A 14,222-nucleotide genomic window follows, 5' to 3' on the forward strand; every position below is an offset into this window, starting at 1 on the left:
AGTGGGCCCCGCCGGCCACCCCGAGACCACTGCGCCTCCGTACCCTGTGCTCCCCGCCACGGACTGAGACGGCTGCTGGCGGAAGCAGAGGCCTCTGCTGGGAGGAGGGCAGGGCTGTGCTCCTCGGGTCACGCCAGAAAGCTTAGACTGTGCATCACTCTCTCTGAAAAACCGACTTGGCAGAGGAAAGGCCACACCCCGTCCTCCGGTCTTCACCCCAGACTGACCTCTGGGCGTGCGTTAGAGTAACCTCGCGTACAAGAAACAGTCTGCGGGACCCCATCTCCGTGGCCGCCGGCGGGCGCTCTGTGAGGGACAAAGGACACCCTGGGGGCTCTGGTTCTTGCATCTGTCTTTTGTTCATTTACGGACAGCCCGTAGCTAGTGGGAACCCCAAATGGGACTTGGACTGGCTTACAGGAGCATCCACGAGAACGTGGAAACACGCCCGGTGCCGGGCAGCTGTGTGGGTGTGGGTGCGGTGCACGCGTGTTCGCGGAGCGACAGGACGTCGAACACAGAGCCTGGGTTGAAACCAGGGGCAAAGCTGGCACACAGCCAAGCCAGTGGGCTCCCCAACTCCTTACCGTGCAGACCCTCCGAGGGCCTCGGTGGTCCATGAGACCCGTCCCCACCGTGCACAGCTCCTTCCAGGAGGCGCCCTGTGTCAGGGGTGCCCGGAGGGCAGGCAGGTCCGGTCTGGGAACCCCAGAACCTCCCTCCTGCAGGGAGTGGCACTTCCATGCTGCTCTTGAACGGAGAGAATCAATAAATCAGGGTCTTCTGTCCTCTCTGAGCAAGAGCTTCTGATTATTTGGAACATCTTCCTCCAGCAACTTGGGAACCGTCAAGAACAGAACCCCATCTTGGGGTTCCTCCAGCAACTTGGGAACCCCAAGAACTTGGGGAACAGTCAAGAGGCTGGTCACATGGACCAGAGAGTAGACCTCATGGCACCCGCCGTGGGCAAGACCGCGGGGACTTGCTGCACTAAATGGCTTCAGAGTGCACCTGTCTGAGAGTCTGGGGCAAAGGGCTCTTGAAACAGGCTTGCAGGGGAGATAACAGTCGCTGACTCCAGCCCTCAGCCCAAACCGCTGCCCCTCCCCTGGATTCGGGGACTCCAGGCCGTGAGCAATGCCGAGCAGACACTCCGGGCCCTGACCTTCCAGAACACTCCTCCTCCTCCCTGTATCCCCTGGGTCTCTCTGCCTCTCTCTGCAAATCCACCAGGAAAGCTAGGAAAGCGCCAGCCAGCATGACATCAGAGTAACCATCAAAGGACACATGGGTTCCACCGTTGTCGATGGCTTCCACGAGCCAGCTCCGCACCAGGAACTCTCTGATGCCAGGGGACCCAACAGTGTCCTGGAACTACCGGAGCTTTTCTAGGGGTGGAAGGTGACGCTGCAGGTGGGAGAGGGAGCCCATGCAGGCAGGTGGCGTCATCTTCGGGAGCCCAAAGGCCAGCTGGAGAGGTGAGAATTCCAAGGGAGAGACGGACGGAGAGCAGAGTGCTGCAGGGCAGGCCCCTAGGAAAATACCAAATTCTCTCATCTTGTGTGTCCTGCTCTGCGCCCCCGGCCCCATCTCCCTGCATGGGGTCCCCATCTCGGGGGACCACGTGAAGAAGAATGCTGTGGGTATGCCGAGCCTCACGCAGGACACTCGGTCCCGTGGCCGACCCTCCCTGCGTGGCCTCCCCCTGAGTCCTGGGAGCCAGTGAGGAGCAGCAGTAGGACAGCGTCCACCCCAACGGCCCCTGGCTCCTAGTCTCTTGGAGGCTGAAGGACACTGCATCCAGGCCTCCCTGGCTGGAGAGACCCAGGCAGCCCCCACGCTCTCACCCCAGAGTGCCAAGGAGCCAAGACACCTCGCGCCACGGACCAGAGCCGAGTTAGAATCAGAGACACGGGCTGCGGCTTGGCTTTGACCGCGGGGCTCCCTTTCCTCACCGGAAGAGCACCAACAGCAGCGAAAGTAGCCTTCTGTGCTGCCCACACCGTGGGGAACCCGTGCTCCCCCGCAGCCCTGGGCCCCTCTAGGTCTGGAGTGCCCTGTCTTTCAGCCATGCGACACCTGAGGGCCTCCGGACGGACACCCAGGGCCCCGGGCGCTTCCGGCTCCCCGTCAGCCTGTCACTGCCTCTGGCCGTGGGGTGGAGGTGGGGGGCGGGTGCGTTCCTGCTTCCAGGCCTCAGCTTCTCGACCACACGGTAAGTGACAGATGAAGACCTGTTCTCTGAAGACCGGGTGCAGCGCGTCCGGGGACATCTGCAGGTGCTGCCCGGGACTCAGGTCTCACCAGCAGCAATCGGGATGCCTTCGGGTGTGCTGGGCCTGCGAGAGCTCGGTCTGTGTGCAGGGGAGACGGAAACCCCGTCTCCCAGCCTCCGAAGAGGCCCATCCCAGCCCCCTTTTCTCCTGAATCAGATCCTCCCGTTTGCCGAACTCTGGCCCTGGCCAGAGGTGCATGAGCCCCGCGGCCGCACCTCTGGTGGACGCCGTGGGTCTGGCCGTGGGCCCCCAGAGAGACCAGGCTCCTCGGGGAGCGTGCCGGCAGAGACGGGTGGCTTGGCCTCTCCCCCGGGGGCCCAGCGCTCCGCTCTGCCCCTGAGGGCTCCTTCCCACCGCCGCTGAGCTGGGGGCCAAGGCCCTCACCTACTGCACAACCCACTGCAACTTGTCTTGTCCTTCTGAAGAGAACGCTCCCGACCCCACAGCCCTGACCTGCTCACCCGCCTTCTGTGCCGAGACCACTGGATTCCAAGACAAGACACTGGGGCCATCGTTTTGGTGTCTAGGCCCGTGGTGACATTCGCTTGACATTTACGCTCAAAGAGCCTCCTGTGCCCGTCAGACTCACTGAGGTCTTTGCACACCGGGTGCCTGGAAGCAGCGGACACAGACCAGCGCGGGGTGCGCCGACATCCGGTTCTGCTCCCGCCTCCCTGCAGACAGCGAGGAAGCATCAGGAAGGCCGCATTCCAGAAGGGCTGTGGACCCTGCGCCAGCCACCCTGACTCTGGGGAGCAGAGCTTCCCCGCGGGGAAGACGCCTCTTTCCTTTCAGGGAGCGCTGCCGGTTTCCCCAGGCGAGGGGCGGGGACGCTGCTGCGTCTCTGGAGCCCCGGGTCAGCAGTCGCTGGTCACCAGAGCCATGCTTGTGGCTTTGGGAGCCTCTCAGGGCCACTTCCAGCCCGACAGGCACCCCGTCCCCCTCCGTGGCCTTCCTCTCTGCCGCGCCCACCTCCCAGGATGACGGAGTTGGACCCCGGGCCTCAGGCTGTGACATGGGGCTTGCTGTCTCTGTGCCCAGGGGGACAGCCTTTTGTCATTCCAACCCCTGCATGGCCCCCGAGGGGGGCAGAGCCATCCCTGCGGGGCAGGGCTGCGTCTCCCGATCCGCCGGAGGGAGTCAGAGCCCCGCGCTCCCCTGCAGACGGCAGTCTTCGTCGTCACCGGCGTTTTCACCGTCTGCTCGTGGCAAAGCCCTGGACCTCGGCGCCGGCCCCCGCCGCACTGACCGCCAGGGACAGCCGCACGCCCACCAGCCGCCGTGCCCGCAGACTGCACAGCCTGCCCGCGGCTTCGCTTTCCGGGATCAGAGAAGAGGCTGACCGTAGGGCCAGGCGCCAGGTAACCTAAAATTTCCCTCTAAATCAAAGGTCTGCCTGAAATTCCTCCAGAAATAGAGAAATGACTGCCGTTGGCCCCGCACAGCTCTCTCTGAAGAAGCTCGGGCTCTAATTAACCTCACTCGAGTCAACAATTCAGAAATGAACACCTCCTTCCGCTTGCAGGGAACAAAAGCACAGGACACACTGCATGTGCCCTTCAGACGGAGAAGAATGTCCCCCATTTGTGACATCTGGGACGTCTTGACTTTGCCCAAAACACAGCCCTGACGCTGTCTCCTGAGGCACATTGAAGTCTGAGCAAAACCGGCGTCACGGCTTCATCTGAGAAACAGACTGAGCAAAAGTAGGAGCGTGGCCAAGGCCACGGGACAGCCTCGTCTGGCCACCCGTGGTGTCTGGGGACACCGGGGAGTCACGGGGTTTGTGAAGCACCGATGGGAGCGCCCCTGCCCCGGCCCCCTCCCCGGCACACCCGACTGGAAAGGGCCGGAGGTCCCAGCTGAGACGCCTCACAGTCAGACCCGTCTCTTCTCCCCAGGCTTGTGACCCTCGGCGCACTTGCTGGTTCGGAAGTCCTTCCCCGGGGGCTCAGCAGCTGGGGCCGGCCGGTTCTGCGGTGGATGGGGAGCAGCTGCTGCTCCTGCCGCGGCCTCGTCAGGGGGTCCTTGAGGAGGATAAGCCACCAGAACCAGATTGCCCGTGGCCCCGAAGGGTCTCTACCCGCCATGGGAGGAGCGTGAAGCAGGGAGGGGCGGGAAGGGTATGTGGGTTCCTTCGTGTGCTGTTCGTGGTCAGGAAACTTGAGGAGGGTCACACGCGAGCCCGCTGGGGCTTGGCTCCGGGAGAAAGACGTTCCAGTGATCCTGTCCTATTCTCCGCGCCTTGTGGTCCGTGGCCCCAAATAGGTCACGCAGATTCACCACGTGGCTCCCTGGAAAGGAATCTCCCAGGATTGGCCCCAATCAAAGACTTCTCTGGCACGAAAAAGCAATATGCACCTTCCTTTAGTCGGTCCCTCTCAAGACCCCTGGTGAAACCCTCTGCATGGACGGTGGGGCAGGACACAGGGCTGTCCTGTGCATTCAGCCCTTCGGTTACTGGCAGAAGCTCTGACACGTGTCCGTCTCCCTCCTGGCTGGCGGGGGCTGCTTTCAGTCCCACGAACAGAGCAGGATGGCACAGCCCTTACGGGCAGCTCGTGGGGAGCTGCGGCATCTCCCAGCTCAGTGGGAGCTGACTGGCCCCTAGCTTTAATGACGCGGAAATGCATCCTTCAAAACGATCACCAAACTGGAAAATCTCGCCTCATCCACCACTGTTTTGCATTCACTGTCCCCAGCTGTCCGTGTTTAACAAAAATGAGTCGGAACTAATCTTTCCGGGAAGAGTGGTAGCCGCCACGTCCCCAGCTCTCCGGGCTCTAACGGGCCCCTCTGACACCGTCAACAGATACTACTTTTCCTTATATACAGGAGCATCTGTAGTTCTAGCCTGTCACACCTTCAAAAGGTAACGTACGGTAAGTCTACACATTTTAAAAGAATAAAATAATCCTACACTTTTAAAAAAATCCATTCTCCCTTCCAATGTTTTCCTTCTGTCATATGGCTAGCCTGCGATTTCTTCATCTGCTTCCAAGTGTTGGGTTTGGAACATCAGCCTGTGCCCCACGTGGAACCACAGGAATCTGGCTCGGGGTGGCGGCTGCTGCCCCGGTCCTGGACCAAAAGTCAGGAGCGCCAGCGCCCCCCCCCCACCTGCTTCCGCACCTGTTAAATGGAGCGGCGTTTCCTGCCCCAGCAGCGATGCGGGAGAGCGTGAGAATCACACACCCTCTATTGTAAAAGCCCGTGGAATCGCTTTCCTTACTCCCTTTTTGAATGGAATCCTTTGGGGACACAGAGAGAAATTCCTAGAACTCGGGTGGTTTAGCTACGTAGGACGGCGCCAGGAGGAAAACCATCCCTGGGGTTAGCCCCGGGCGCCCCGTATCTGGACCCTCCAAGACAGGGCGACAGACGAGTCCTGGGGGCGTCGGGGCCGTGGGACAGAGTGAGGCGGCTGCGTAGCACCTCCAGCGGCCAGAGTTCCGTGCTGGGATCAGATCCTTGCTGAGGACCTGTGCTCGGGCTAAGTGGCCGGAGCGGGGGCACGGGCTGGTGTGACGAGTGCCGTCCACGCTGAGCTCCCCGAGGAGCCTCGACTGCCAGCTCAAGAACGGGCGGGGCCCACGTAGGCTCGGCTCCCTGAGCTCCTTTCTTTCTCGGTCCCGTAGGAAGGACGGAGCAGAGACCAGCACGCACTCGGGTTGGAAGGAGCAGTGTCCCCCAGATGAGTGCACCGTAGAGGGGCTGTTCCTGTGCATCGTCGGAAGCGAGCTGGAGCCGCCTCCGGGATGTTTGAGAGAGATTCTAATATTATGACATACCCGAGGTCATCGCCCCCCTAGGACGACCTTAACCATGAGGGACAAAGGGCTAGATGCGCGCGATCTTGAAGTTTGGGTTTAAACCCCCGCAGAGGACTGGTGCTAACACGGCCGCCTTCTGCCGTGTAAGCGCTGTCCGCTAGTGGCCTGCGCTGGCCGGTCGTCCAGCTCCTGCCTTCGAGCGGCGTGTGCAGGGACGCGTGACCACTCTCCCGCTCCTCCCCTGCACTCGGGCGAGAGCGTTCATCCAGAAGAGAAAAGCGAGCATGGCGAGGCCTGGGCCGTGGGAGGGCAGGGACCCCAAGGCTCACTGGGCTGTGCTCGGGCAACGGCGAGCGCCCCGGTGTGTCTCGGAGCCCCGCGCCCGTGGGCCATGCACAGAGGTGGGGACGCATCCGAGGGCCGAGAATTCCCTGTGGTTTCGTTCGCGGACGTTCCGCCGGCTCTGGAGAGGTAAGTGGGAGCCACGGCCGTTCTTCCGCTCACCACCAACCCGGCACGGCGCATAGTCGCTCTTTGCACGAGCAGCGTCTTCCTCGGCGAGGGAAGGAGCCCGTCGGTCGGTCTCTGGTCAGCTCCGAGTGCGAGCGCTGGGGAGGGCTCCTGTGTTCACGCAGCGGCCGCGGCGTTCGGAGGCGCAAGTCCGTCCCCGGTGGGTGGCCGTGGGTCTGCAGGTGCGTCCGGTGAAAACGAATCTCCTGTTAGGACGCCCGGCTCTCGGGCAAATCGGAGCAGGTGAAAATCCCTCCTGAGGTCCGATGCGGCGCGGCCGTGGCCTGGAAGCCGGTGCACGCGCTCCCCCTGCTGGCGACGGGCATTATCTCAAGCGGAGGGAAATGTTACGAAAAGCCATACAAGGACTCGGGTTCAAGGAACGACTTTACCCTAAAAATTAATGAAACGGTTGCCCTTTGTGCCTTGCTTCCCTCCCACGGCGTGGGACTTGATTTGCCATCAAGGAGTTGTCGTTTTATTGGTCTTGATGCCAAAAGAAAGAGTAACCGGTCGTGCCATAAATACTGGGCCAACTGAGAGCCCGTTCGAAGGCACCTGCCCACTTGTCTGTTTGTGTGCGCAGAGCTGGGTCCGGACACTGTTTCACCAAATCGAGAAGCCAGGGCCATCCCTAAGTGGTAGAATTTCTGCTACAACCTTTCAGATTTTGACTTTTCTATGTAACAAGCTTGTGTTTTCTCATTGGCGCAAAAGCTTTCATTAAGAAATAAGCAGATTAATTTTTTCAAATCTCGCTCGTGCAGAAATGGTCAGCTGTACGTGTGGAGACGGCCCGCCATGGGGTGGACAGGCTCCCAGGCTCCGATAGCCCTCGGCCCCGCAGGGAGCTGCTGCCCCTCGTCCCGGCTCATCCGGCTGACCTGGGGACGCCCCCTCTGCCTCCTAACCTCCGCAGGAAATGAGCCGCCAGGAATGGGACAGACGTGGGCGAGACACACCCGTCTGGACAGATAAGGGCAAACTGTTAACCATTGGCCTCTTTCTTCAACCTTACTGGACGCAAAAGTGCTTCATCGGAGAATCACTAACTCTGCGTCCTGAAAACTCACTAAGCGTTTGAGCGCCTGCGTGGCTCCGTCAAGGAAGCATCTGACTCTTGGTCTCGGCTCACGTCTTGATTTCAGGGTCGTGGGATTGTGCCCGTGTTGAGAGCTAAAATATATATATAATAAACTAAGGAAGAAGATCCCTTCTTCTGTCGGGGGCCCCGTCCAGTGGGCCTCTGGCAGAGGACTCCATCCGCCACCAGTATGTGTGGGGCAGAGGCTGAAGACCGAGGAGGGACACAAGTGACCAGGCCACAAGCCTCGCGCCCGTCCGCCTGGCCTGGCCGCAGCTGGTCTGCGGGGCTGACAGGTCACCTCGTGCCCCGGGACCTGCCCCTCTTCCCTCCTGCCAGTGCTTCCTCCGGACACAGTGTCCTCCCCGTGTCTCCTGGCCCAGCACATGAGCTCCTTCCTTCCGGTGCTGTATGAGAGAAGTCTAAGTACCCACGTCCCATGAACTGTAAAATTTAACCAATAACCACAACCCCAGTGTTTTGGAAATGCCTCCCCAGGCCTGCCAGGGGCTCCTGCTGCTGCACGGGCAGACGCCGGCCCTGCTCTGACCTGACCCGACCGTCAGCCCCAGACACTTCCCTAGGGGAGGCCCTGTGGCCCCTCCAGCTGTGGGTGGGCCGCTCCTTTCAGCAGGGCAGACCGGCCTGCGCATGGCGCTAGCCTCGTACTTGGCCACCGTACGCGTTATCCCTGCCCGACAGCTTCCCTCCGAGCCGCTGGGGGCCCGGGCACCCCTTCTGCCGGTTGTCGGAGGCATTGCCAGATGTGGGCAAGCCGGGGGCTCAGCACAGAAGCCAGAAGGGGGCAGCCCCCCAGGTGCCCTCAATGGAGGAACGGACCAACCAAAGGGATGTGTCCATGCGACAGAACGTCATCCAGCCCGAGTGATCTAGGAAGGGGATCGTGGCGGCTACTCCACACGGTGAGCCTCAGAGGGCAGGGCTGCCGGCAGCCAGACACGGCAGGACCCACCAGCCCGCCCCTGCGAGGTGCCTGGGACAGTTACATCCACGGAGACACAAAGGGGGTGGTGGGCACCAGGGGCCAGGGGCAGGGAAACGGGGGCCTGGTGCATCTGGAGGGACGGCCAGACTCATGGACACAGGCCTCCGGCCGGACAGTCCTGCTGATGACACAGGGTCGTCTTCGACCCTCGGCTTCATAAAGACAGACCCTGCTAATGGCTGTGGTCCAGTTTAGGTCCTAATCTACAGAGACACAGATGCGCTTTCTCTGTGCAGTTCTGTGAATTTTAACGCCTGTGGCCTTCTGTGGCCTTCTGTGTGGCTGCCAGCACAGTGAGGACCCTTCAGCCCAGAGCCGCCCCCCGCGTTCCCGTCGGACCCACACCACAGGCTCCCCTCACCCATCCCTGCGCCCTGGCGACTGCCGCTCTGCTCCCCGCCGTGGCTGAATCGTTAGAAGAATGTCCCGGAAGTCTCGGAGTGGCTTCTTCCACTCAGTGTGACGCCATGGAGATGCCTCTGAGTCCCCACAGGTGTCACGCTTGTCGGGTCTTCCTGCTGCCGTTCGTCTGCCTTTCCTCTCACTGAGGAACGTTTGGGCTGTTTGGGCCGATGACTGATCTTCAGGAATTGAGCTGCTAATAAACAGTCGTGGACAGGTTTGGTTTTTTTTTTTTTTTTTTTTAAATGAACATGAGTTTTCATTTAAGATTGAAATTACTATTTCTCTCAAATTCTTGGCCAATATATACATTACCAAAAAACATAATAATAAGTTCGAGAAATATTGTTTGCCTTCTACCATTCAAAGCAGGGAGTAGGGCTGCTGGGTCCTACGGGAAGTAAATGGTTAACTTTAGAAGAAGCTGCCAGCTTGCTTGACAGAGGCCTGTTCCATTTTGCATTCTTACCAGCGGTGCAAGAGCGCTCCCGGTGCCCCCCACCCTTGCCAACACTTAGTATTGTCAGTATTTTAAATTTCGCCCACTGTGCGATCTTCTTGTGGCTTTGGGCTGCATTTCCTAGTGGCCGACGACGCCAAGCGGCCTTTCACGTCCCTGCTGTGTCCCACGCCGCACCGACTCCGTGTCTGGGCCGTCATTTTGAACTGGTTGTTTTTAACTGTTGAGTTTTGAGAGCTCCTTCCATATCCTGGTTTCAGGGGCTTTGTCAGATGCGTGTTTTGCACATATTTTCTTTAGGCTGTAGCCTGACTTTTCATTCTCTTAACAGTGTCTTTTGCAAAACCAAAGTTTTTAAATTTTTTGGGCCATTCCTTGGATGTCGTGTCTAAGAACTATGCTTTCTTCTAAATCGGTGCAGTTTTACATTGTTGATAAAAACCTATAGTCCATTTTGAGTTCCTTTTTGGATAAAGGTGCGTCATTGGGTTTAGGTTCTTTTTTTTTTTTTTTTTTAAATATGGAGACATGGTTGTCCCAAAACCATTTTTGGAAAAGACTCCTGAACAGTCTTTGCGTCTTCACCTTCCTCAGAAACCAGCGGGTCACATTGCTGAGCCAGTTTCTGGACACAGGGCTTGGCGATCCGTGTCTGTCCCCGTCCAACACCACAGTCCCTTCATTACATGCACCATACAGAAACCTGGAAATCAAGGCACGTCCTCGAGCTTTATTCTTCTTTCCCACAATCGCTGGGCCATTTTGGTCCCTTGGCATTTCTGTTGCAGTCTCAGAAACAGCTTGTCTGTATCTCAACAAAACCCCGCTGGGACTTTGGAAGGGCCTCCAGGACGTCCGGCTGTCTGGGGAGAGCGGACGCTTTTGCGGCGCTGAGCCTTGCCGTCCGTGGGCGGCACGGACGTCTGCCTGTTGGCTCAGGTCTCCGCTCTCTTCCCCAGCCCCTCACGGTGTTTAGCATAGAGACCCCGTCTGTGTTTCCTACATTTATACTAACAGTTTCTTTCTCTGATGCTGTTGTACGCGGTAGTGTTTTCAGATTTTGCTGTTTTTGCTGACTCTTCATTGCGCAGCGTGTAGAAGCCTGGTTGGTTACTCGTCACTTTACTGCCGGGGCGCGACAGGTAGAATGATGCTGTTGGAATCAGGGGACGACCCCGGATCCCCCACGCGGCCGTCGGTTTGCAGCCAGGCGTCCAGGTCAAGTCCGTGCTCGGGGGGCGGGGCTTCGCCGTGCGTGCGACGGAGGAAGCGTGGTTCCAGAGGACGCCGTGTGTGAGCTCTGTATTAGAGGGTCTCTGCGCGTCGGCATGTCAGTCCAACACATGGTTCACGGGTGCCACGTGCTCAGTTCCGTGCCGCGGGTTCTGAATAAATACACCCACCAGCCTTTCCATGAGCAGCGCTGACCCCCGATGCTGTGCTCCCAGAGCCCAAATGCGATTGACCAGCTTCACACCTCCTTTAAATTATGCTTCCCTCAGAACATTGGCGACCAATGTCTTCATCGCAAAAATCACAGAATACATCATTTGTCTTGCAGCGTTCAGAGCAGGCGTGCTAACGGCGCCTGTGTAACACCTCCGTGTCTCGCTCACAACACGAGCACGTCTGAGTCGTCCGAGAGCCGCGTCCCAGGACTTACCAGTCACGTCTGTAAAAACCTCTGTGTAAAGTGTGAGGCGTTTCTCTAACCGCAGGCGTGTCCGTTACAGGTGTGAGGCGCGTCCGTGACCCAGTACCCGGTCCTGGGCGCGCAGGGGGACAGTGCGTGAACACAGGAGAAGAGCGGGGTGCGCGGGGCTAAACCGACCGCCTTCGTCCAGGCCGTTAGGACGGTATCTTGAGAATGACCACCTGCAGGACGTGTGAGACACTGAAAAGATGTTTGTCTTAAAGTAACTAATTTAAATCATTTCCTGGCTCATCTGTTCTGCTTTTTAATTCTTGATTTCATGCCCGCTCGTCCTGGCAGGGGAGCACACGAGGTGGGCGCACGCGTTGAGTGTGGCCGGCCGGTGAGGCCAGACGCTGGGGACAGGCTACAGGACTGGGTCACTGGGGTCGCTGTGGCGTCAGTGGAGAGCGGGTACAACGCGAAGGCTCAGGGGTTTCAGCAGTAACAGAACCCCTCGGCTCGCTCCCTGCTGTGCCCACACCTCCAGGCTCAGTGCCCCCGGGCTCCCTGGACCTCCCCGGCAGTGCTGGGGCAGACCTGAGCGGCCGGGCTCCTGGACGGCCGCTGGCACTGCACACTCAGGGTGCTCATGGGCGAGCAGTGCGGGAGGCTAACGACCCCCCAGGTCTGCAGGGTGAGCTGGAGCCGGCTCCTCACGGGACACCCCTGCCAAGTGACTGGAGCAGAGGGCGGAGGAAGGAGCGCCGGCGCGGGGGCCGGGCCGAGAGCGCGCACGGCCCTCCCCAGAGGCAGGGAGCAGGATCCCCGTGGCGCAGAGGCCGGCCACGTGTGGGGAACGTGTCCACAGCACAGCGAGGCGGCCGCGCCGTCAGAGCAAAGACCTGCACTCAGGAAGCAGCACACACACCGCGTCACTGGGAGTCGGGTGGGTTCACAGCGGTCCTCCGGCCAGAGAAAATGTGCTCTGTTTGGTAAAGCCAAAGCGGGGGCAGGTTGGAGGTGCAGCGGGAGAGGACCACCGGGTGTGCAGATGCGTCCTGGCTGGAAAGGGAACAAGCAGAGGAAGAGCTCAGCCAGCTTCTGTTTTAGCGTCAGTCCTGGGAAGGGGGCGGATGCCGGCGAGGCACTGGCGAGAGACAAGACGCGTTCCTGGAGGCAAGGGTGACCACGGAGCTGCAGACCTGGGGTCCGAGGCAAGAAAACAGACATCTGGGGTCAGACGGCAGGTCCCCAACCGTGGGTGCTGGGCGTGTGCACCCGGGCCTCCAACCAGAGCCCAGCCAGGGTACGACAGTCACTGGTTAGGTGAGGCCCACCGAAGGCCTAAAATTCTGGAGGCGGTAGACTCCTTAGAGGCGAAGTGTCTCTTGAAGAAGGGCTCGGCCTCACGCCGGCTGCACAGAGCTGAGGGGGGACGGGAGACGCTGCAGGGACCCAGCCCGTGTGACGGAAGTGCCCCGGTCGTCTGATGCCCGACCAGCCCCCGAGAGGCTCCCCTGGCTCTCATCTCCCTCATGTTCTTCCCCGTGCATGTCACTGGGCCAGCGGGAGGGATGCCCCGGGGTCGGTTCCACAAGCTCGCCTCCCTGAGCGCTCGGTGTGCGGGCCACGCTCAGCCCACGGTGCAGGGGCGCGTGGGGGCTGGTGGGCCTCGCTCCCTCCGCCACGTTCCACGTCACCTCTGCAGCACTTCCGGAGCTGGGAAGGGCCGGGCGCTGCTGCCCACAGCCCTCCCTCGGCTCAAGATGAGGAAGCGGTCGTCCCAACCCGGGCGGGTGCCACTGCTGTGACCTGGGGCACTGATTTTGAGAAACGGAGGCCAGTTCGCGTGAGGCGCCCCCTTCAGAGCTCGTGCTGGGGGTTTTTGCCGCGAATCCCTGTGTGTTCTCCTTTATCCGCAGCAGAAGCTCAGGGAAGTGACAGCTTTCTCGCAGCACTCAACGCACCCCGCGCCCGTCTTCAGTGGACCCACGGCCACATCCCCTTCCCTTCCCCGTGCCGTGACTCTGGGGGACCCAGGGCCGGGTCCGTGACAGAGATACCCCTGGTAAAGTCAGAGAGGCTGCTGTTCCCTGTGGGCTCCAGGAGCATCCTGAGTCACGGCAGCCACATCCCAGCCCCAAGTCCCGACCCTAAAGAAACCAGGTGCATTTCCAGGAGAGGAGAGAGGCCTCCCAGGGAGGCCAGAGCGGAGGGTGGGACCCGACCCAGCTCCCCATGCCCTCTCTTTCAGGATGGACATCACGCAGCGAGAACTGCCCACTACGGCTCCCTGCCTCAGAAGCCGCAGCACGGCCGGCCCCAAGATGAGAACCCCGTAGTGCACTTCTTCAAGAACATTGTAAGTGCTTCCATCCCACTGTGAGCGGTGGCGGGGGGAGAATCAAGCCTGGGGGGCAGCAGGTGCCCGCTCACGGCCTCATCCATGGACTGGAGTCTGTCTCTACATGACCCTGAATTCAATCCACAGGGGACCAGAGTCTATCCCCACATGACCCTGACTCTAATCATGAAGGGACCTGAGTATATCCGAGATGATCCTGAGCTCTAATCGTAAAGGGACTTGAGTATATCCCAAATGACCCTGGGCTCTAATCTATGGGCACCTAAGTATATCCCCAGATGATGCTAAGCTCTAATACTTGGGACGCCTAAGTATATCCCCAGATGATCTTGAGCTCTAATACATGGGATACCTAAGTATATCCCAGATGACCTTGAGCTCTAAGCATGCAGGGACCTCAGTATGTCCCCAGATGACCCTGACTCTAATCCACAGGGTACCTGAGTCTATCCCCACATCCCCACATGACCCTGACTCTAATCATGAAGGGACCTGAGTATATCTGAGATGATCCTGAGCTCTAATCCTGGGGCACCTAAGTATATCCCAGATGATCCTGAGCTCTAATCATAAAGGGACCTGAGTATATCCCAAATGACCCTGGGCTCTAATCTATGGGCACCTAAGTATATCCCCAGATGATGCTAAGCTCTAATACATGGGACGCCTAAGCATATCCCCAGATGACCTTGAGCTCTAAGCATACAGGG

General features: G+C 59.7%; 1 protein-coding gene across 9 annotated transcripts in view; it reads left to right on the forward strand.

The window, feature by feature from the left end:
- The window catches only part of MBP (myelin basic protein), a 103,198-nt gene that overhangs the window by 77,974 nt on the left and 11,002 nt on the right, over positions 1-14,222 (forward strand). For all 9 annotated transcript variants that reach the window (XM_032310288.1, XM_032310289.1, XM_032310292.1 and 6 more), the window contains one exon: positions 13,402-13,509. In XM_032310288.1, the coding sequence (XP_032166179.1) occupies positions 13,402-13,509 (108 nt within the window). The remainder of the gene's footprint in view (positions 1-13,401; positions 13,510-14,222) is intronic.

The sequence above is a fragment of the Mustela erminea genome, chromosome 13, assembly GCF_009829155.1.
Source record: "Mustela erminea isolate mMusErm1 chromosome 13, mMusErm1.Pri, whole genome shotgun sequence".
Lineage (NCBI taxonomy): Eukaryota > Metazoa > Chordata > Mammalia > Carnivora > Mustelidae > Mustela > Mustela erminea.